Source organism: Phoca vitulina, unplaced genomic scaffold (genome assembly GCF_004348235.1).
Source record: "Phoca vitulina isolate PV1807 unplaced genomic scaffold, GSC_HSeal_1.0 scaffold76, whole genome shotgun sequence".
Classification (NCBI taxonomy): domain Eukaryota; kingdom Metazoa; phylum Chordata; class Mammalia; order Carnivora; family Phocidae; genus Phoca; species Phoca vitulina.
The window spans coordinates 521,218-546,494 of NW_022589779.1; the positions used below are offsets into that span (position 1 = coordinate 521,218).

Sequence of the window (25,277 nt, forward strand, 5' to 3'; positions counted from 1 at the left end):
GTTTACTTTCTCCTCTGAAAAACTGTGGAGAATGGGCACCAGAAGAAAACTGCCATCCCATATTGCAAGAAAAGACAAGGGGTCCCTTTGACAATGTTACTTTCAGATCCAAAAAAAAAAAAAAAAATTTGTGCAAATTTATCAAACTAATAAGGTTCTTTTTTCATGAAATAAAAATACCATTAACCAGTAGTAAAGTAGCAACACATTATTTAGTTGAAGCAGACATGGGGAAAGCCTTCGTGGGAGTATGCATATATACTCATTCAAGCAAAAAAAAAAAAGATGGAAAAAAATTATTTCCGGGAAAATGGTAATATACATGGTGAAGCATGAAACAACAGAACGCAAGAACCAGGGCTTGTACAAACTGGAGGTGTTCCCCCCACTGAAAGCATTCCTGGTAAAAAAGAGAAAATTAAACACTATGCAAATCAACACAAAACTCATGCTGATCTAATTTAGACCATAGCCCAGGAGATTGAGATCCTGGTGTTAAAGTCTAAGAGTTTCAATACAAGGTAAATGCACAGGAAGTTAAAGTGAGCTCATTCTGTCTGCCTTCTCTTAAAAATCTAGATTTTGTTTATTTTCACTCATTTTTCAATTTTTTTCCTATCTGTTCTTTTAGATTTAGCCTACCAAAGATTTAGATGCAACCAGAACATAAACACATATTAAAAATTATGTTGCCAAAACAGTTTGATACAATCAATATAACATCATATTCATTAAACATAAGCAGTAGACATATTATGCCTGGTCCCTTCCTACAGGAACTTGATCCTCCCCCAAACCAGTCAAAACTCTGGAGGCCCTGCCCAAGGAGGTGTCTTACTGCCGCCCCTGCCAGTCTGCCCCATGGTTCACTCAAGAGATAACACATGACCCCAAAAGGGTCATTCAGAGACCTTTCCCAGGATTAATAGAGACACCAGTGCAACTCCTTCTGAGATTGAAAAGGGTCAGGATATTATAAACGTGTACGAGTCATCTTTCCAATTGATATAGACAGAGTCCCACAGAGAATGGGGTGAACCCAAAGGAAATCATAGACACAAAATATAAACAAATTTCTGAAATATAAAACACCTGGCTCTAATTGTGCCTACATTTCGTCAACCCCAGGAATTTTCAATTACAGGAGTTAATAAATTCTCTTTTGTGTTTAAGCAAGGTTAGACCAAGTTTCTGTTACTTGCAAACAAAAAAAGTATCATAAATATAAGAGACAAAGAAGAGATTTGGGTTTTGCATGTTTCCATTAATATCTTACTGTACCCCCTAGGGCTTTCCAGCCAAAGAACAGCAAATTTTTCCCCTAGGGATTTTTCTAACCTGACATACACAAATACTCTAAATTATTCCAATATCCTAACTTAATTACCAGTAGCTTTGGAGGAGGGGAGAGGAAAGAGAGAGTGCACAAGCAGGGGGAGCGGCAGGCAGAGGGAAAAAGCAGGCTCCCCACTGAGCAGGGAACCTGATGCTTGGCTGGATCCCAGGACCCAGAATCATGACCTGAGCCAAAGGCAGACGCTCAACTGGCTGAGCCACCGAGGCATGCCTGATCCCAACTATGAATGGAACTTAAAAACAAAAACAAAAACAAAAACAAAAACTAACAAAAAACTACAAGCATTTAACCAATTTTTATGTTATATGGCATAGTACATCAAAAAAATTCAACCATAGTCCATCAATACACATGGATATTGATGCAGAAGCCGAAAACAAAGGAATCACAAATAACTATCCACCTACTAGTCTCATGGGTATGATTAACGGAAAGACTGTCTCAGAAAAACAGCTATCATCATTTCCATTTCCAGCAGTTAAATCAACCTTCTCTCACCACAGGTTTCAAAGATGAACCAAACCAGAGAAAGTAATGCATACTCACAAATTATAAAGCATGTCAGCCATGTTGCTACGGTAGTACAAAGCATTCCTATAGGCGCTTTCAGCTTCAGAAATTTTGCTCTGACTCTTCAGAACATTTCCAAGGTTACCCCATGCTGCCAAGAAGAGAAAGAAGTATTCAGGCTGAGCGTCAATCCAATTATATATGACATAATATCAGGCCATCAGGAAGTACCACAGGGAGAGGAAACCTTCATAAAACATTTTTAAGAAGGAAAATTTATTTCCTTTATACTCCAACATTTCATCAAGCCAGGAGATTAAATACAAAGTCTTAAAAAAATTGAAGTAATTATTATGTCTCAAAGCTGATATACATATGCAGTTCATCATAGGGCCAAGAACAATGTTATCTTAAGATCATCTACAAAGACTTCATGCTCTTTCAAATTTCAGTAGGGGTCTTCGTGGCCTGAAATTATTGTATACTTACTGAACCAGAAACTGTAAGAAATCATCTTAAAATAAGCAAAGATTTCATTCAAACATGATAAAACTGATAAATGACATGGAAGAACAGGATAAAAAGCAAGATAACTAAGATCAACGCAATAAAGAGGCTTAATAATCATCAGAACATATTGGTAAAACCTTGTATTTCTTAAAATGGTTAAATATACATGGTTTATTTAGATATAATGTTCTTTTATACCTCCCCTGCTAATAAATCTGTTTGTAGGAAAATCACTGTCTCAGTATTTTCATACATAATATTTGTTTTCTTAAAGATTTTATTTATTTATTTGAGAGAGAGAGAAGAGAATATGTGTGCACAAGCGGGGGGGAGGGGCAGGAGGAGAAGCGGACTCCCCACTGAGCAGGGAGCCCGATGCGGGGCTCGATCCCAGGACCCCGAGATCATGACCTGAGCTGAAGTCAGACACTTGACTGACTGAGTCACCCAAGCACCGTCATATATAATGTTTAAATAAAATCTGTAATTTCTGTATGCCCTTTATTTTTCACCCCAAGTAATCATGATTTCTCAACATTCAAAAGACCAAAGATACACCATCAACAACGTCTGTAGAGCGTGGCTCTCAAGTACACCTAACCCTCAAACTTGGATACTTCTGTTGTCTTCCTTACCACAAGGACATGGGGCGTCGAGTGCTGGAACTGGAGTCCCTCCCAGATAGAAGACGGGGATGAGAAGAAGGCTTATGTGCATCAAGATACATTTACTTGGGTAATTACTGAGTGTATCTGAGGAATGAAAGAGGTTTGGGGGTATCCATTTTTAATGCATAAAAAAGTGTATAATCTTTCAATGCCAAAGTTGCCTCTGTGCCCTGCTAATATAACACTGTGCCTTAATTTACTCATCTGTAAAAGAGGAAAAATAATTGGTATTTCATGAGTTTTGTGATGAGGATTAAATGAGTTAATATAGGTAAGGTGTTAAGACAGTGCCTGTCATGTGGCAAACACTCGACAAGTATTTGCTATTATCGTTAATATTCTTGTGATTGATACTTTTTGCATTTTACAATGTCAAGGCCCTGCTTATAGAAATAATATCAAATATAATGTATTTTATGCCCTTATATTATCTACAGAGAGTAATAATTTTCTGTATTTGGAAAGTCATATGCCTCCTTTTTCCTCTGATGGAAAACAGAGGGAAAGCACTGTTCTTACATTTATTCATCACCTAATAACGTCACATACCACACCACACTCCTGAAATGGATCGTCTCATTGAGCTCTGAACACAGTCCTGTACATAAAATACCCTGTCCACTCTGTGAGTGAGGAAACAGACTCAGAGACATTAAAGAACTTGCAAAATTAATAAAAAAGTATCAGAGCAGGAATTCCAATCCAAGGCTGGTGGCTTCCAAACTTTTTCCACTGTCCACCTAACATTTTCAGACCACATTTCATCTTTCACTGCAAACCAACATTCACACACTACAACTCAGACTTGGCATTCTAAATCCATGAAAAACTGAATCCTTGAAGTAAAAGATAAAACTTAGTTTTAAAATATTGTCAAATTAGTTTAAAATATTCTCAAAATCAAATATTAAATTTAATAGCAGTAATACAAAGTAGTAGGAAAAGCATATTATTTACATTGGAATCACTCCAGAGAAATGCCTCCAAATATTAATTTAAGCCCCAGGAAAACACCATTATAATACTATCTCATCTAACCCATAGTCTTTTTTTTTTTAAGATTTTATTTATTTATTTGACAGAGAGAGAGACAGAGAGGGAGGGAACACAAGCAGGGAGAGTGGGAGAGGGAGAAGCAGGCTCCCTGCTGAGCAGGGAGCCCTATGAGGGGCTTGATCCCAGGACCCTGGGATCATGACCTGAGATGAAGGCAGACACTTAACCACTGAGCCACCCAGGCGCCCCTAACCCATAGTCTTAGAACACAGATGCTGAAAGAAACATAATAGCAGGGCGCCTGGGTGGCTCAGTTGGTTAAGCGACTGCCTTCGGCTCAGGTCATGATCCTGGAGTCCCAGGATCGAGGCCCGCATCGGGCTCCCTGCTCGGCGGGGAGTCTGCTTCTCCCTCTGACCCTCCCCCCTCTCATGTGCTGTCTCTCTCATTCTCTCTCTCTCAAATAAATAAATAAAATCTTTAAAAAAGAAAAAGAAAAAAAAGAAACATAATAGCAAAGAATTGCTTTGAAAATTCTAAGGCATATTTCCAGGGAAACAAATTGCCATTTTTCTCAGGTACTTCTATCTCAATGAAATAAGCTAACAAGTGTTTCTCTTTTTAATAGTCAACAGATACAGAGTTGTGTTTAGAATATATGTTTAGTGAGTTGGTTGTTCATTTGTTTGTTCATATACATATCCAATTATTATACCAGTATTTGCTAAACACCTATTTGGCTCTGGGACCTTGATTAGGGGCCAGGCACCTGGACCCGTACGTACATACAAGTTCTCACGCATGCAGAGCTTATGTTTGACACGGGAAGTAAAGCGGAGTGGGGAAGGAAGAACCACATAACAGAATAAATGAGTTAACTTCAGATAATGACAAGTGCTAATGATAAGTGCTAACAAAATAGCCATGTAAGGTGGAGTGGATGAGGCAAATTTACATAGGGATTATCTTAGAAGTGGGGAAATGGATGTGATGTCTAAAGACTGAAAGATAAGGAGCCAGCCTTGCAAAGATTGGTGAAACCAGGTAAGGGGAAGAGTAAAAGCAAAGGATCGAAGGTGGTCTCCACTGGGACAAGGCAGCAAGGGAAATGGTTATTTCAAAGTGAGAATACAACTCAGAATTAAAAATCCCTGGCAAGGTTATCTGAGGCAAAGCCACACGTGATGCCAAGTTTCTTGTTTTTTGTCCAGCTAGAAGTCTCTCACATCCTTATGATTCAGTCATTGCCCTGGGTGACTGGGAAGTGAAAAAGAAAATTCCCAAATTAAGAATATATGTTTAAAACAATTTTACTACTTACGGATGAAAGAGGAAGGAAGGGAGAAAGTGGGGGGAATGGGAAGAAGGGTAGACTTTGATGTCCTGAACTCATCAGACACTCACCATCAGGCTATTTTTTTTTTCTATTGTACATACACATTCTTACAGAATACCAAGGTGAGACAAGGTTACTTTGAATCCATGATAAGTGAGAGAAAGCGAGACTACTTCATAATTTTACCAAACACAAAAAAGAAAAAGGCCACAGCACAACCCACAAAATACCAAACATCCCTCTCTCTTGCTAAATGAATGACTTCTTTATCCAGTCATAGAATTGTTCCCGCATCCAATCTAGAAAATAGCCCTGCTTCTTTAGACCCTCTCCCAAATCACCCAACCAAAGTTCAAACCCTAGGATACAACCTCAGGATCCCCCATGCAATGTTCCCTCAATGAAAGTAGTAATTAAGCCAAATTCTTTAGGATCAGTGTGTTCCTGAATGTCTTTGGCTGAAAGGCATTGACGGAGACAATTTTAGCATACTCAAATATGAAAACAGGGGCGCCTGGGTGGCTCAGATGGTTAAGCATTTGCCTTCGGCTCAGGTCATGATTCCAGGGTCCTGGGATTGAGTCCCACATCGGGCTCCTGGCTCAGCAGGGAGCCTGCTTCTCCTTCTCCCTCTGCCTCTCTCCCTGCTCATGTTCTCTCTCTCTGTATCTCTGTGTCTCCAATGAATAAATAAAATCTTTAAAAAAAATATATATGAAAACAATCCCTTTTCAATATCCCCCCCCACACACCTTGTTCTTTTTCCTCACGCTCCTTTATTACCTTCATACCAGTCTACTCTTTCAGTGTTTTAAAGGGGAACACAAACAGATTGAGATTCCCAGGCATCCAGCAAAGTAGGCAGGTCAACTTAGGGGCCACTTTTACCAGCTCAAAAATTCATCTCACATTAGCAATGAGCATGCAGGTGTCACTCCGAATCATTGTTTTCCTTATTCCTAAGTGTAAGGCATCAAAATCCCTTCTTTTCTTATAACTGTTTATAAAACACAATACTGTGTTTATCAAAATATATTCTGGATTTTTTTTCTTTTAAAGTAAGAGCTGCCAAAACTTAGACTAAAATGTTTGCATACTTTTTTTGTTTTGCTTTGTTTATTTTTTTTTTTTTTGGTATGAAAACTGCTGTCACTATTTCCACACTTTCTAATTTAAATGTGATTGATTCTTGCATCCATGCTACAAAAACTCAATGCTAACATAAAGATCACTTCTAAAAATATAAAGTTGCCCTACAGAATTATGACCTAAAATTTAAAAATGCCACTGGTAGTCAACTAAATAGTAATTCTTTTCATAAAAGCTATTCATTTAGGGCGCCTGGGTGGCTCAGTTGGTTAAGCGACTGCCTTCGGCTCAGGTCATGATCCTGGAGTCCCGGGATCGAGTCCCACATCGGGCTCCCTGCTCAGCGGGGGGTCTGCTTCTCCCTCTGACCCTCGTCCCTCTCGTGCTCTCTGTCTCTCATTCTCTCTCTCAAATAAATAAATAAAATCTTAAAAAAAAAAAAATTAAAAAAAAAAAAGCTATTCATTTATCATATTTCAATGATAAAAAGTACAAAAAAAAAAAACACTGAATTAAAAAACCACTTAAGATTTAGCTACCACAGATGTGGTTTAGAGGAAAACACATTAAAGTGAACTATAAAAAGTACATTTTTAAAGGGCTAGTGTTATGATTTCACATCTATATAATTATCCGATAGAATTAATCAGTGTCGCTATGGGGGTTTTTTTGATCACATCAACCAAGTCAACTTTTTTTTTATATCAGATCAATTTTTAAATCTAGCTAGTCTGACTAATTGAAAGTATCCAACCCAAAATTTGAAAAATATGGAGAAATATCCCAAGCCTCACGGGTGGGACAATTTAACATTAGAAAGATGTCAAGTCTCCAAAATTAATCTAGAAATTCTATGTAATTTCAACCAATATTTTCACATTGTTTATTAATAAACTCAAAAATTCTTTCTAAGCATAAGAGAAATATAAAGCTTGCTTTTTATACCATATTTACCATATACAAAGGTAAGTTCCAGATAGTTTTAAAAGTTAAATGTGAAAAGGTAAAGCTAACAAGAATATGTACGAGAATATCTCTGTGGAAGGAAAAGAGACTCCTTAAAAAGACCTCCAAATATAACTCAAAAGGTTTTAAGAAAATGATGAATTTGAGTATTTAAAAATTAAGGACTTCTAATTACTGAGGGATAATATTGACAAAGTTAAACATGCATTAATACACTAGGAGAAGATATTTCAAACCATGTAAATAAGGGACTGTACCTCGAAGAAACAAAACTAACAAAGCGACCAGAAAAAGAAAAGCAATCCAATAGAGGGGAAAAAAAAAAAAGGGCAAAGGATTTGAACAAAAATGGAAACAAAATAGAAAAGTTAAAGCATTTTAACTAATATTCAAATTCCTCAGTAACCCAGAGAAACACAAATTATGACAATGAGATCTGAGATTGGCAATATTTAGAAAACTGGGTAAAGCCAGTCCTGGTGGGGCTGTGGGAGAAGGCCCTGTGTACTATTAGTGACAGTGTAAGCCCGGGACAGACATCCCGTTGGGCCATCTGACAGAACTCTCCAATCAACAAGAGTCACTAAGCCCAGGATAAGCCCTAACCAGCAATCCCACTCTCAGAGAAATTTTCACCTAAGAGAGTATGTAAAAGGGTGTTTAATGAGAACCTCTTAGTGTTGGCTGACAGTGGGAAGCAATCAGCGTATTGTGTTACGGATTACCATGCAGAAGTGAGGACCGGCACATTCCCTGTAAACACTGTAACATGAAAGGACCTTCCAAAGCCGACAAAGAATCAAAATATCAGAGGCATTCTGTGTCACAACTCCAGCTATATATATTAAAAATTCATTCCCACTCAAAATATCACTACACAATTTACAGAGATATATTATAAATCTAAGGATGAAAATCAAGTACATTAGAGCAGTTGTCTATGGTGCAAAGGAAAAATAAAGTTAGAAATAGAGATAAACAAGAGGCTTAGGGGAAAATTTCACACAGATGATTGTGGCAGTGGGTTTGGTAGCTAATTTGTCTTCATTATCACTAATTTCTACAAGTTTATATACATATACTGTGCAATCAACAAATCTTAAAGAAAAATGTCAGTGGTTTCAAATATAAGACAGAATAAAAAAAAAGAAAGAAATAGAGATAAAAGGGAATAAACACATGAATAGAAGAGAGAAAAGCTGCAGGGATCATCTCAGCCATGATCAAACTGGCCATGAACCTAGGAATATAATTAATCTAACTGTCTGCAACTGGGATTTGGGGGTGGGGGGACACACGGAAAATGGAGGGGAGGGGAGAAAAAGAAAGAAGAGAGAGAAGAAAAATTAAGGTCACATCTCACATTCTTTTAAAATAGAGATGGGGTTATCCTATATCCTACTTAAGGAATAAAGGGTTTTAACAGTCACTAAACTTTTTCTTGTACTAAGACAATCAGAAACAGATGTCTGGGATTATCTTCAAATTTTCACTTGGTAATTACACTTTGGACCGACAGAACTTAAAGATCTTATATTCTCATTAATATTTAATGTCACTTAAATTATTTTTTCACATTTTTAGGCTCATACATTTTAGTGATGCATTCATTTCATAAATGTACCTTTTTTAAACTACAGTTTTACTGGAATAAAATCTCTGAAATTCATCCAAGAAATTATGAGGAAGTCTAAAAAAAAAAAATGTTTTTAAAGACTGTATTTTAATAGACAGTGTGTGCACATGAATCCAATTCACACTTTAAACTCTGGAGATAATATAATAAAGCTCTTATTTGAAGTTCAAAGAATGTAATTAGTTTATTCTAAAATCTCAATATAGTTTTTAAAAGTTCTTCCCAATAGCGTCTGAAAATATACAGAGTACTCATTTTATTCTTGTTGTTTTACAAAATGAATATTATAAGAAGGTACTTTCATTCGAGGGGACTGCTGTCCCCTCCGATGGCCTTATCTTCCAGCACTATGAGCCAAGGTAGAGGAAAAAGTGGAGAGAGAAGAGGAGGTAGAGAAGGAATTAAAAAAATACATTGTGATAATAAAAATAATAAGAGTGCTTTCATTTATTTAAAGCTTATTATATGCTTGTCAGTGTCCAGAACTTAACCTAATAAAAAAACCTTTGAGGTGTATCACTATACCCATTTCACTGATGAGAAAGCTGAGGTTAACTCCCTAAGTAGCAAAAAGTTACTGACAAGGAAGAACCAAGGTATGTTGGTTTTCAGGCATCAGAATCTATTTAGAGGTAATGCTATCTCACCCTCTCAGTATTGAGTTTGAATATAAAGTAGAGTATCATAATACTCAATATTTTTACATATTTAATTGAGGGACTGGAGTATAATATGAAAACAAAATAAATTATTCAAATGAGTCATCCCCTCAGAACTGCTAGGGGCAAAAAAACCTCCAGAAACAACAACAAAAAAGCTATCCCATACCCGTATTTCGTAATGTATTTTCCGTACCACAGAAAAATTAATGCCAAACAATATTTTAAGTGTTTTATATTTCTTTGGGAATGTAATTTTAAATGTCACATTTTCCAGTTAACTTATTGGAAATAGAACGCACTCTGTCTGTGTAAACAAAAGGTTGTTACTCAAAGATGCTGGGGACTTCGATACATTAATCAAGATCTTCTAAGTGCCCTGAAGATGCCTTGCACGTAACAGAGATTTTAAAAAGCATTGTTTAACAAGTACATGATTAATTTCCTAAGACGAAGCATATATGATGATTACATGAAGGGAAAGCAAACAGCCGCTTCTAGGTATCACTGACTATGCTTTAGAAAATCTGATCTATTAAGTTCTTTTATTTTCAAAAAGAAAACAAAATTTTTTTCTGCTAAAATATCAGGAAGTGAAGTAGTAGGAATAACTCTTATATCTCAAGGGCCCTTCACATTGATATTCAACTGCATCTACAAGGTATCCACTTACGAAGAAACTTGACCTTAATTCACAACGAAAGCTCCTCTTGTACTTAGTCCACAATCTGCCACAGTTTATTTTATGTTCCTTGAAAGGCAGAAGAACAATTAAATATTCCCATCTCGCTAAAGTTGTTCTAAAGAGAAAATCAAATGTGAGCTCCCTCTAGAAATGCTAAGTGATCTACAGCAACAAATACCTCCAATTCTTTTTTCAAACCCTCACTCAAAAACATAGTATTTCTAAATTCACAGACTAACTTCAAACTTACCCTACTGCAATTTCCTATCTCTTGATATATTTCACAAAATCAATGCAGGGAGATTTGAGCAATTTTTTCAAGGATATTTTTACTTTATACTAAAAGTCTGAAGACATGTATATTTGCCTATTATAAAAGTTAAAATATTTTTCTTATGATTTTGGCATAAACACTCTTCAAAAAATTAGCTAAGATGAATGACTTTCGATGTTACTATTTAAATTTGAAACTACTTACCATTCAGGTCTACATAAGCGATCACGTCTGAGGGTTTTCATATCAGCATTTTCATTTACTGGTGCACTGAACACAGCCACCAAAATCAGTCAGGACTCTTGCTTTTGACTTCTGCCCTCAGCAAGCATTTATTTTTACCATAGAACTTTCACATAGATCTTTAGATCCTATATCAAACTCCTGAGTTCTACGAAAGGATCTGGTAAAATTGAAACATTTAACTACATAAAACAAGGTGATAAATCCTGAATTTTGTCTCTTTCAGATATGAGTTACTTGTTTGAAATCAGAATGCTACCACCAAAAAGAGTTAAATATGGAAATCTCACCAGTTATCAAAGCCAGACCAGGTGCGAAAGAAAATAAATACAGGAGTGCCTCCTGTGTCAGATAAGAATTCTGCCAACTTAGGTTCTAGGCCTATTTTTAGGCTAATCTTTGTGTATATATTAACTCTTCTAATCCACGTAACACAGGAGATTACCATCCAGCTGATGCTAGTTGAGGAAACCTTGCCGGAGAAGTCAAGTGACACATGGAAGCTAACAGAGCAGGCCCTTGCTTATAATCACCATGGAACACCTGGACTTTACATGTGTTCCCAAAAATGATATAACCAAAGATATAATTTAAGTATCATTTTAAATTATAAAAGTTAATTATGTTAAACTTTCTCATTTTAACGGAGAGAGAGAAAAGAAAAAAGCAGAAGGAGAAGGAAAAAGAGCCACTAACTGCATGGAACTTAAGTTAAATGTGAATATGTTGTTTTTTTAACTACACTCCTTCCATTAGTGAAGATTGTACATTTGTGGCCTGGGCTTTTTTTTTTTTAAAGATTTTATTTATTCATTTGAGAGAGAGAATGAGATAGAGAGAGCATGAGAGGGGGGAGGGCAGAGGGAGAAGCAGGCTCCCTGCTGAGCAGGGAGCCCAATGTGGGACCTGGGCTCTTAATTATTTGATAGTCACTTCATATGACTCCAGGGAAATAAAAGCCCTTACAAACCTGTAACAATTTATTTTTCCCAAAGTAACTAAACCTTGGATTATTACAAAAAGGAACATATTATTAAGTGGGTAAAAGAAAAGAAACTGTCTAGTTAAAATGTTAAGTGAAATAAGTGGACATACTATAAAGATTGATTCATATGATACCAGAATACATATATATTTATATGTAATTCTAATTAGGGCAATTTTATAATATGCAATTACTTCTCTTGGTTCTTCATCTTTGGGTACTTCAGATGGACCTGAAACTAAATTTATTCTTATTAATAAAATTAAGTATTGAGGGCGCCTGGGTGGCTCAGTTGATAAGCCTGGATCCTGGGATCGAGTCCCGCATCGGGCTCCCTGCTCCACGGGAGGCCTGCTCCTCCCTCTCCCACTGCCCCTGCTTGTGTTCCCTCTCGCACTGTGTCTGTCAAATAAATAGATAAGAACCTTTAAAAAAAAAAAAAAAAGAAAATTAAGTATTGAAAACGGCAAGGTAACATTTAGTATTCCAATAATATGTTAATGCTATCTTGAAAACATTGTTACTCACTATAATATCTATGTGCATACTGCAATATCCACATATACAATTCAGTGCAGGTTTTTTTTTTTAATTTTGATATCTTTAGGGTTGTTCCTTAGCATTTTAGCATCTATAATCTCTACCATATTCCTGACTTTGACAATGAGCCACCCCCACATCCATAGTCTAGTGATGCTTACCAGTACCACTCATGATCTGTGATGCTGGGTCTCCCTTGAACCTGCCTTCATTCCTTAACTTCTCATCTGTGGTTGGAATTTTTCCCATGGACTCTCCATTAAAACAAAACAAAAAATCTGCTCTGCATCCCTTTCTAACAGCAGTGTGCTCTCTGCAAAATTTCGGATTAACTAACCCATAGTACTATGTAAAATGGCAGTAAATACAACTGCATTTACAAGAGTAATGACTGGAAAGGGGAAACAATTTGGAAGCACCTGAGCCTTGCTTGAGCTTCTCCTCAAATCTTACAAATAGACCCCTTTCACACTGTTAAAAGCAGACAGTAAAACACTTGGTGAATATATAATCGGCATGCTACATAGTGACCCTATTTACAGACATACCAATTCAGTGGAGGCTTTTTAGAAATTCCTCATTATCCGACTGATCTCTTATGAAGTCAGACTGAGACCATGAAGTTGTTCAATGGGCACCTTTAGACTGATTATAAATCCTAAAGAGTGGTTGAGTTGCTTCTGACTTTATATCAGAAATATAAATGTCCCAAAAGAATCCCTTGCTTCTGTCATAACTGGTATAATCTGAGTCTGGCTCAGCTCTGAAAGATGAGAAATGCTTAGACAGGCCAAGGGTTTTATTACAACTACATCAGGAGTTCTAAACAACTCCAGGGTGGAAAATGAGAATCCTTTTTTTAATCCCCTCCTTTGTTCTCTTATTATCCAACCTCTTAATCTACTTTACCTCACAGTGAATCCTGTCATCATTGGGAAGGGTCCTGCCCTCAAATGGCCCCAGGTTAGTTTCCTACTATGTGTCATTGAATGGAATTTTTTTTGTAAGTAGGCTCCACATCAAGCCTGGAGCCCACCAGGAAGCCCAACAAGGGGTTTGAACTTACGACCCTGAGATCAAACCTGACCTAAAATCAAGAGTCCGATGCTTAACCAACTGAGTCACCCAGGCACCCCACTAAAAGGAATTTTGATGTGGAAATGTAAAGCAAAATATCCCAAACCTAAGTTTTAGCACTAGTCCTGTTACCAATGAGATCTGGATACACTGAAGTAAATTACCTGACTCTTTTATTTCGCCTACCTCTTACTGAAAAGTCTGCACTCTTTACCATGCTGTTTCTCCTTAAGCGTTCTGCCTCTCAATTTCTCATCTGTGAAACAGGTGGAATGATGCTTGCCCAAGTTAAACTCTAGCATGACTGAGACGATTAAATAAAATAACAGATACATACCCTGAGAAGTACATTATTATGGATAAGGAATGATATTTCATTATCAACCATTAGGAGCATAACCAATTAGATATATACTGTTATCGTACATCTCCCTGTATTCGGTATCTCTGGGAATGCCATTGAGAATTTCATTGCCAAGTAAATCCAGGCCAACCAAAGCAAAACTCAAAGCAGAATTAAATACTCCTGAAGCCAGTTTTAAGGTGAGAAAAATAATGAAAATCCTAAAGTTCACATTTTATTAAAAAAATCTGCTTCTAAAATAAAAATATAGTACATCTCAAATATATTGGGACACCATTTTATACCTTACATTAACCTCTATATATTAATTTTTGATAGTCACTTTTATCAACTCAGCAGCTAGAGCCGAACACAGCAAAAGCAGAGTTAATACTAGAGAAAAGGGGAATTTAAAAAGAAATAATCAGTAAAAATACAAATTTTAAGAATAAAGTATGTGAGGAAAAATATTTATGCATGTTAATGAGAAAAAAAGAACAATTATCTATTGAATAACTATGAAATTTCTAAAAATAAATACCAATTATCTTTGATAATGCACAAATCTTGGGCGACTATCATTTGAAATTATTTTCTTCTGTACTTTCAGCTGACTATTAACAACAGAAAAAGAGGGAGGTTAATTGCCTCTGCCTCTTTTTGTTACAGGTCATGAGATAAGGGTTCTTGAAAAAGGCTCTGCAGCAAATACTTGAGGCATTTTTACATCACTTGAAAAACATATTGAAACAAAGAATGTGGTTTCTCATTTAACAGAATTAAGTGTACAATCCAGAAAGTTCGACTTCCAAACAGTGAAAGGAAGCTACTACACAGGTGGGTAAAATAAATAGGAAGAATCGGAAGGGTCAATGCACTAAAATGACCTTATCACATCAATCGAGCAGTATAAGAAAGAGAAGGGCTGGCTTACTCTCCTGAAGCTCTAATCTTAACTAGATTGGGTCACAACAGGGAATTCTCAGAGGCCATTACAGGATCGTTTGCAACAAACCCATCCACTGGACACATATTAATGATTAATTAACATTACCAACTATAAGTTATGATTAGATTATGTGGTTTTAGAGACATGAATCCATATATTTCATCTGTGAGTCCTAAAAAATGTTGACCTTCAGACTAGTTCCATGTCAGGTTGTTTAAAACTCACAGAGAAGCTGTATTTTCCTATCAAATAATCAGGATTGAGGTTAGGATACGCTTCCTTAAGCACAACCTTTTAACTTAAAACCTCAGAAGTAAATATCTACTCTGGTTTCAGTTTGGGAATGAGAACCAGTAGCCACAACCAAAGCATGGTAGGTCTCTGAGCAAAGCACACAAAACCTCTTGCTTCTAGAATCACACCATAGAGCAACGAGGCATGGCACAAGATGGACTTTAGTGATTGTATCACCTGTCCTCAAAAAGTGTCTCAAAATCATTGTCCTCGTGTGTAACAGCAAAAGAGATTTTAAAATCCCATACCATTGCTCCCAAGTAATAGAATTTCAAGGGTAAAAGTAGTCTCAAATATGACATTGTGACTAAAAATAAGAAAAACGCAGAATACAAAGATTTGTACAATATCATTAATTAATATGCTCATGTTTTCATTACATGAGCTCAGAAACTCATTTCTACTTTAAAATTGTTTTCAACACTCACACAAATATGGACAATACTCTTCAATCTTAACCACTAGGGTGAACATGACTTGAAGCCATCCTCGGAAAATACTCAGATTATTCAAAATTGGAGTTAAGTAGAAAAATGAGGTATTGTATCTACCAGTTTTGCAAACCACCAATGCTTATCTGTAAAACACAGAGTAAGCCAAGTGATAAAGTAAAAACAGATAATATATCAAAATATCAGAGACCTTCTGCTCTTTGCTGGTAGTCTCATGATAAGTAATTTGAGAAATTTACTCCCTTTCCCCAAGAGAAGAAAAAAAAAAATCATTTATCACATTTCTTTATTATAGACACTCCCAGCTGCAATATGCAGAGCCCCAAACACTGTAAAACTGTGTTTCCTCTCCCATCCAGGAGAACTGTACTCACAGAAAAAAGTACCCTGACACCTCAGTAATCTGTTTTTGTCAAAATCTGACTCTCAGCTGTTGTATTGAGTATCTCATCCAGTTCCTTTTTTCTAAACCTAAAATCCCTAGAAAGTTTTCCTAATTAAAATATATGTCTATGCTCCTTCCGAAAAAGATATTAATGTTGATATTTTAATATAATGTTTTACAAAAAATAATTGAATTATGCTGTTTAAGATGACTGAATGAACATTCAGAGTGACAGCTAGTATTATTGGGAATTAGAATCCTAAATGCAAGACACAATAAAGCCTCTAATATAGCTCTGCCCTCCAGAAGGTGTTTTGTTTTTTTTTTTTAATTTCTCTCCACTATTTAATCAAATCGGATTATGGTTTCTTACTTGGAAAACAGTATTATCATTTTTTAAATCAAAATTTTTTATATGTTTTATCCTTATTTAATTTTTAGTAAGCACAAAATATGTACATTTCTGCTAGATCCCCCTGGCTGGTAATATACATATTTTAAAATTACAGACAAATTGAATACTAATATGCAAAGCTAAAAAGATGAGATTTCTAATTTAATACCTCTACGTAAAAATAGAGCTCACATTTTGTTTTAACCATCTTCCCAGTCGAGTGATATACCGTCTTCTACAGCTAACCCTTTTTCAAAAATTATTATGACTTGAAACACCTCAGATTTTTCCATAATCCCTTGAGACTTAACTGAAAGTTTCTTTTAAATCCATGATCACCAGTAATAGGTGTATAGGTATATACATAAGGGTAAAATTAAAAAACATGTTCTGTTTGTCTTCTTGAAAATCTGCTCTATCTGTGACATTATCTGTAACTTCATCTTGTAGCAGGAAATAAAGATATTTTTACCCGTCTGTGCTTTACAAGGGTCAAATACCTATAATTTCATTTTGTGTAAGATAGAGCTGTAATATACTCTTTAGCTTACATTAGCAGCTTGGTTCTCTTTTGTTAAAAGAGAATTTAAAATTTCAAAAATATTAGCTATGTCTTAAATAACTCTATTCTCAAAAACAGCTTCTAATATAGTTAACCATTTCTTTTTTTTTAATTTTTTTATTTATTCATCTGAGAGAAAGAGAGTGAGTGAGAGCACAAGCAGGAGGGAGGGTCAGAAGGAAAGGGAGAAGCAGACTCCCTGATGAGCAGGGAGCCCAACGTGGGACTCGATCTCAGGACCCTGGAATCATGACCTGAGCCTAAGGCAGACACTTAACCGACTGAACCACCCGGGTGCCTCAGCCATTTCTTAATAGATGCCAGATTTGAAGGTATTTCTAAACCTTCCCTTTCTGGTACTATTATGGAATGTAATGTCCAGACCTTCTCTCCAAGTACGAATACATAAAAATGCTAGGTCAAAAAATAAAAATACTTGTTAATGGAATGTATTAGTTGGTAGGATAGTAAGGGGAATCCCTGGGTCTGGAAAGGGCTTGAAAGCAGGAATCCAGAAGGGTAGACAAGGGAAGATGGCATTCACCCTGCATATGTGACACGATGATGAAAGAGGCCTTGGGCTTTAATCAGCTTTAAGCGGGAGTTTGGATTGCAGAAACCGCAGAAACCCAAGTCCCCTGAAAGGAAACAGCCTGAAAAGATGAAGGAGAAACAATCAAACAAACAAAAAAACCCCCAAACAATTCAGAGAAGGAGATGGTAGATGTATTGTCTGTCAAAAATATCTGGACAAACAGAAAAAAGAACAAAAAATTCCCCGTGATTTCCTATACATAAATCCACCTTCACAAAGTTTGGGGCAAAACTACATCTGTTGCTCAAAGTGTCTCAAATATGTTTTAAACTGCAGTTGCAATAGAGATTTCACAAGAGATACCGTGAGAACATTATGTATAGCTTTGTGCAAATTAATTTGAAACTGGTTATATTGAACAAAAAAATTTACTGAAGTTGATCCAAAAGTAAATCTCAATGTTTCCAAAATCATGAAAGAAATTAAATCAACAGAAAAAATTAAGCTCAGCCAGGTTCGCAGGTAAATTCTACCAATTATAGAATAAAAGGGTAACTCTTTAATTTTATATAAAATCCTTCAGGAAACACAAAAGAGGTATATTCCCAAACTGTGTCTGAAAGGTTAATTGATTTTGAAACCAGAATATGATACCACAAGATCAGAACTGCCAATCTCACTCAGGAACATGAGTGAAAAACAAATTTAGAAAAATATAAAAATGGTAATACATTATAAGTAATTCCTGGGTTTACTCCAGGAATGCAAAGTAGGTTTATTAGGAACTCTATTAATATAAACCATCAAATTAACAGATCGAGTGGGGGAAAATCTGTATCATTATCAATATTAATTCCTAAAAACAAATCTTAAACTAGAAACAAGATAAAAGCATCTATAGAAAAACCTGTAAAATGCATATAATTAATGGTGAAATGTTAAAAACATTCTTTTTAAAACAAGAATGAGACAAAAAATCTCCTGTCATCACTTCTCATTAACATTGTCGTGGAGGTTCTAGCATAAAATAAAACAAAGTACTTAAACAAAACTGAAATAAGGAGAGGTATGGGGGAAGGTCTTCAAAGATACTGGTGTAATTTTTTCCTAAGCTGCAAAATGTCTATTTGTTTCAGTAGTATTCTTTAAATGGTACAAATATGATGTGTATATATACATTTCTCATGATACACTTTATATATAATAAAAGCAAAAAAAAATGTTAAGCGTTTTAAGAATCAAACACAAAAACTAATATGGAAATCAGAATAATTTAACTTCATACTTGTTTTAACCATATGCTAGTTGGAATTCCTTTGAAATAGAACCACTGGTAAATATATTCAATCTAAGGCAATGCTAATTTTAGGTTTGAGGGTTTTCAAAAGCCCATAAAGATTCTAAAAGTTCTGTTACGGATAATTTTAAAGACAGGGTAAGCAGTAAGTCACCTGCTTCATGTTGTGGTCCAGTATTTTTTTTCCAAACAACTGTACCTGCAGTCATTAGAGCTGGAAAAAAAGAAGAGATTTATATGCCGCTCCATTCTCAGAGTCAAGGAAACCGGATGCTTTTGAACTTCTGAGAGTATTCCATCCCAACTGAAAAGCAACCATAGCTGATTTCTTCAAAACTCAAATGTTTAAAAGAGGCCTTAATTGAACAGTTTAACATATTTATTTTTTAAAATACTTGAGTCTAGTTGAGCTAATGAGACATTTTCATTTTATTCTCGTCAGCCCCATTATTTTATATTTTTCTAATCAGAAGAGATGAACTGAGATGAAGCAATACAGAATTTCTCTCTACCCTATGGAAGGCAGATTCAACTCTGTAGGATTTTTCTCCCAATCAGCCTCTACTGGTGTTTTTAGCTAGCTCTCTCCTACCACACCTCTCTGTTAAAAAAGAAAATCTGTGTTTTACAGCTTTTTAGTAACTCAGATCAGCCAGTCTTAGTAAAATGCTACACTGGTTGCCCTTCCTGACTTTACTGCTAAATTTTATTTTTTATAAAAATTTGAACCTCTTTTGAAAATTTGTCATCTCACTTTAGAAGTAACACAATAAATTACCTAAGAAATACAATAAACCTTACTATACAATTTCAATGGTGGCTGCTAGCAGTTCACCACTGCTGAAGACACTCAACTAGAGGTAAACAAAAACTCAGACCATAGAATCTACAACGAATTAGTCAAGTTTCACATGACTTGAAGGTTTGGATATCACTTAAGTTATGAGTTGTTTCCTACAGAAAATGCTACTCCTTCAACATACTTGTTTCTTGAAATCGGAAACTACGCGAGGTTGAAATACGATGATCAGTTTTACACAAATCCAGGAAGAAGGAAAAACGGTCAAACCATGCATGGCTGCAGCAACTACTTTCTCTGCTTTTTTATATCAAAATGGACCATATTTGTCATTTGCGGAAGGAGGGAATGAACACAGAACGCTTGGGTAATCATCTTTAGAGTTTCAAATATATGCATCATTAAAAATATATCTTTTATATCATTCCACATATTTACATTAAAAACAGGCATTAAAATAAACTTTAGTTATTTAATAAGTTTTCCTTGGATTAACCCTGTTTAATTAAAAATCACAGTCATACGTTCTTTAAAGCAAAATGATAGTTAATAAACCAACTACTCAAAAGAAATGATTTGAGTTTTAATCTATAACTTTAAAAACTTTAAATACCTTTCAGCATACCAGATATGCCACCTATATGCTATCGTTCTTTTTTTATGTTTATGTGCTCATTGATCTGTTTCTCTATAATAACTTTGCTAGTCTGTACTTATGACCTTAATTAATAAGGAAGTTGGAAAGTAGTTGGTTTTAGGGAAGATGGTGATGAGTTTGAGATACTGGCAAATCATCCAGGTGGAGAAGTTCCACATAGATATGAGGTCACGGGGAAAATAACTTAGAAATTCAATGACATGTTTATTGACACCCCCCCTCCCCCACTATATACCAGGAAGTGTTCTAGAATCTATACAGAAAGGAAAATAAAGGCAACCTTTGGACAGAACCTTGAAGAATGAATCAATTTAGGAAGGGAGGCAAACCTGTAGAAGAGAGAGCTGTGGAAAATGAGAGAAAGATAATGAAAACTGTGATGTGCTTTGAAAGCCAGAGTAGCAGAGATCAATGGTGCTCAATTCTATAGAGAGCCAAAGATGTGGGGAATTAGAGAAAGCCAGAAGCCAAGAAGGGTGATCATACATTTAACCACTTTTAATGAATTAAAAAATGCTTTTTTTCCAAGCAGATACTAATCAATATGGTTTACAAAATATGTTGTTTTAAACACACACACACACACAAACACTTTCAAATATTATGTGGCTTCCTCATTAAAGCAGTCATCAGAGAAAATTTCCTCTTTCCTAAGCACAAAAATGCAAAGAGTCATTGTGAAATCAGCAAACTACAGTAATCAACTATATCTAGTATTTTCCTGACATTATCAACCACATAATGAGACAGGACTTGTGGTTTACATAGTCCAAATCAGCTATCATTTCTCCCCTATCCAGATTTAAACCATAAATTAGCAACACAGTCACTATGACAGGCTTTACCCATCATCATTTGCATCCAATCAGTTAATGACTGGCAGCTGTCTACAGGACCCATTACGCAAGGCAGCAGCTTTAATGTATAATGCTTCATGAGGCTTAAAATCATATTCTGGTAAAGCACATGGTAGAATGAAGTACTCCAAAATTTGCAAAGGCTTTCAAAGGAGGGAAGAAAAAAACCTAACTCAATGAAATAACTGTAATCTCAGACAACCTTACAAAGAACTGGCTTTAAAGGATTTCTAATCTTTTGCTAGACTCAAATAACATAGCCGACTAAGAAAAAGTTACCTTAAGGAAGATTACTACCAGTCTCATAATTGCTAAGGAAGTAACCGTAGCCACAATTATTATTAACATGTTATAAATAGAAAAAATAAGGAACCTAGATGTTAAAAGTTTTGTCTCGTATCAAAATGGAATATGCACAGAAGGCAGTCATGGGATCCAAAACTACCCCCATTTCCAATTCTATCCCTCTTATTATGAAGTCTCTCTCAGTTCCTGGTATATCAACAGCGTATATTTTACACTTTCACCTTCTTCAATGCGTATACAACTTATCCCTAAACTGATTATAAACTCTTTACGAAGACTATGACTTTAACATTTATTATTCAATGTATTCATTACTGCATGCCTTCTCTAACAGGCAAGAAAACAGAAGCAGGGAGGCCAACTAAGAAGCTTTTATTAATAATCCCAAGAAAGATGATGGTGGCATGGGCCAGAGTGATAGTACTGGAGGTGGTAAAAAGTGGTCAAGTTCTGGACGCATTTCTGAAGACAGAGTCAAGAGGCTTTTCTGATGAAGTGGATGTTGGGTGTTAAAGAGGAGGTTGGATGACTCCAAAGTAGTGGTCAGAGCTGCTGGGAAAATAGAGTTGCCATCAACTGAGATGGGAAAGGCTGTAAGTACAGCAGGGGTGCAAGTGGTGGTGGGGGGGTTGTGGGAGCAGGGCAGGGTTCAGGAACTTAAATTTTGATGTTTCAAAGGACTTATAGTACTAGTCAGTCATATGTTCATTTAACTAATAATACTTGGAGCACCTAAATACTATAGCACTTCTTAAGTATTAGGAAGGAGACATGAAAATATATTGGAAACCAAGGAGATGCTTAATAATTCTTTTACTGAGTGAATGGAAGAACAAAGAATCAAGCATTTTAGCTTTGTCAGCAAAATAACTGAATCAAAATCAGAATTAACTGTCAAAAGTATCGTAGCCAAATATATCTAGAAACATATCTGGACAATATTTCGGAGTTTACAAAATGCCTTCTATCTCTGCGGGGACAGAGACTGCTACTTATACTTTAGCATCTGAGTATCTGCCCTCCCCTTCTTCAAGAGTAATAAAATTTGGCTGGGTACTTGGCTTCTCAGAATTAAGATAACATTTCCCAGCCTTCCTTGCAGCTAGGTGTGGCCAACAGTCTGTGAGCAAGCATGGTGTGTGCAATTTCGGTGATATGCTCTTAAAAAGAATGGGTACACCCACCATTTGCTGCTTTTCCTGTGAGCTGAAGTGCTGATGTGATAATAAGCCATCTCAGACCGTATGGACAGGGTGACACTACCAAGATGGCAAGGGAACAAAAGAGAAGGAGCCCGGATCCTGAAAACCCATGGCGCCATCTTATCAGCTCTGGGCTACACACACTTAGATTGTTACATGAAAGAATAAAGCTTCTATCTTATTTAAGCCACCATTATCTTGGCTCTTTGTTATAGTAGCTTAACCTGAAACTTCACCAATAAATTTAATAAATCCTCAGAACCACCTTGTGATGAAATTAACATGCTGGGTTTTTTTTTTTTTAATTCCTTACAATGTATCTGTTTTAAATAGCAGGAAAATAAATTGGCAACATAGCCTTGCTTTACATACTTTCATCTACCAGTGAAGAAAAACCAGCTGAAAAGCATTCTGTGAGAACTGAGTGCAACATTTTTTTACAGCAAGATTTGTGTTCATGCATTCACTAAACTGTGCAGCACTCACTACCTACAAAAGCCACATGGTAAAGATTTTTTCCACAAGAACTGAGGAATTCTATGCTATGCACTAGCTCAGTTTTAATGTGTCTACTCCCATTAAAATCCCTGCAATCTATTAAGCGTTACAAGTACCAACAATCACTTCCTTAAAGAAATGAGTAGCTGCTCGCTGAACTCTTGACTTAATTGGTAATTGGATAAGGATACCAGAGTTGCTTCTAGGGTATCCAGATCTTTGGACGTATATCCCGGTATCTCTCAATAGGCCATTCCATACATTTGGAACAGTTTTACACTTCCAGTATTTGAATACCAGTACACAGTTGTGTTGGAAAAAGTAAAAAAAGCCCAGTTCAAATGCTATGCAAGCAACCCTAATGTAAAAGATAAATAACTAAAAAAAGAAAAAGAAAAGGCTTATGAAGAACAGGACTAGTTGGCACTATTTACTATGATATATTTCTGCACTTAAAAGGTGCACTTGTTTTCATTTAATTGCTCTCTGGCTTCTATCATCATTTTCCTGCCTAAGCCAGAGAAATCACTGTAACAGCTTTTGCCTATTCATTTATGCTTTAAGGGAGACTTTCTATTCTGGCTATAGATTCTGTGATTTGCTAAAGTAGTTTTCTAAATCAAAAACAACAATGAAATACATGATCAGTCTTACTGTACAGTGAAGTTCATTTCCCTACGTGACTTAAGAACTCTTAAATAAGAATGTGCTAACGGCTTGGCAACATTCAGATTACAGAACCTCTGCAAAGCTGAGGGTGACTCACACTTGTATGCGCACACACTGACACCTAGAGACATGATTCCAAGATTCAGAGGTAGCATCACCTCCAAATCTTTTAAAGATGTCAATGTAAGTCTTAACAGTATTTCCTCAGGCGATGCTTGGAAAACAGCAAGGCTAAAATACCCTCAAGTGGGATAGCCTGACTTTTATTACGTGATGAAAGGGATGATGTCTGTATCAGTATTTAAAAGACAGAAACCAAGCATTTGTCTAAATTTTTTATGACAATCAATACTTTTGCAGAACCGTTCGAATCCCTCTGGACAAATGTAGTCCGGAACATCAGAAAATACTTCCCTATTCCAAATATGGAATTCTGGATACATCTCTAAATTGGTTGTACTGCTCAGCTCTTAAAAAAATGAAATGAAACGAAGATAGGGTATGGCAGAAAAAGACCTCTTCCTCCTGAGTACTGCGTTGTAAGGCAAGAAGCAAGGATACAAAAAGGCACAATGAGTAAACTGTCTAGGCAAAAGTATAAAATAAAATATTACCTTTAGCTGGGTTTACTTTTATCCCTGACCTATACAGCATTTCCTCATTCTGCCAGTCTCCGTTCCTGATCGCAGTCTTGAGTCCATAGAAAACAATTAATGTAGCTGTGGCATAAAAAATCAAGCTCTTGAGAAACCGCTTTTGGACTTTGACATAAAGGGCCCTGGCTCCCACTGTAATGAGGAGGCAGAAGCCCATACTAGGAATATACAATACTCGCTCTGCAATTACAAAGCCGACATAGAAAAACAGGTTCGTGGCAGGAACAAAGGGTATTATTAACAAAGATAAAGAAAGAACAACAATGTTCTCCGTAGAAGGAAGTTGCGTTCTCTGTGATGCATTATTTTTAATGCCATTTTCTACTTTGGATGCAAAGCTGGGCTTAATCTCTGAGTTCCGGTACTCCACATCTGAATGGCAACTATGTCCATTTGCATTCTGCTTGCCATTTGTTACAAATTTCCCATTGCATTCTCTTTCCACGCTTGGGCTCTTCAAGCCATAGTAGGCAAGGAGGAGGAGTCCAACATAGAAGGCCACAGTGTGTAGGTTTCTCCAATCACAAACTGTTTTGAGCAGAGGCACAGCATCCATTGACCAATCAAAACTGAGTGTATCTGGGCATAGCAACAGCCAGAGGTTCTTGGTTGGCAAGTAGAAGAAAGTGAGTGTCCGAGCCAACAGGCTGTCCGAATCAGCAGCTGGGTTGTCAGAGTTGGAAAAGCTTGGTGGTTTGTTTCCCATCCAATATAAACGGGCACCCAAAAGGGAGGTTCCCCAGAAAGTTAACAGACTAACGCTGAGGAAAAGAGACAAGTGCTTCCTCTGAAACCAAAACAGAAGGGAAAAAATTAAGATCATCATCAATACAGCATGGGAACACTTCACTTAACATTTAGAGATGAAAAGACATTTGAAGTGGACAGTT

General features: G+C 36.2%; 1 protein-coding gene and 1 non-coding gene across 3 annotated transcripts in view; both read right to left on the reverse strand.

The window, feature by feature from the left end:
* TMTC2 (transmembrane O-mannosyltransferase targeting cadherins 2) overlaps nucleotides 1–25,277 on the reverse strand; it is a 389,588-nt gene that overhangs the window by 176,530 nt on the left and 187,781 nt on the right. For both annotated transcript variants that reach the window (XM_032393770.1, XM_032393772.1), the window contains exons 3-4: nucleotides 24,346–25,174; nucleotides 1,904–2,018 (exon numbers count right to left, since the gene is read on the reverse strand). In XM_032393770.1, the coding sequence (XP_032249661.1) occupies nucleotides 1,904–2,018; nucleotides 24,346–25,174 (944 nt within the window). The remainder of the gene's footprint in view (nucleotides 1–1,903; nucleotides 2,019–24,345; nucleotides 25,175–25,277) is intronic.
* On the reverse strand, nucleotides 6,202–6,351 carry LOC116625322. Its single transcript, XR_004298062.1, has one exon. It is a non-coding gene; the product is annotated as a U12 minor spliceosomal RNA (small nuclear RNA).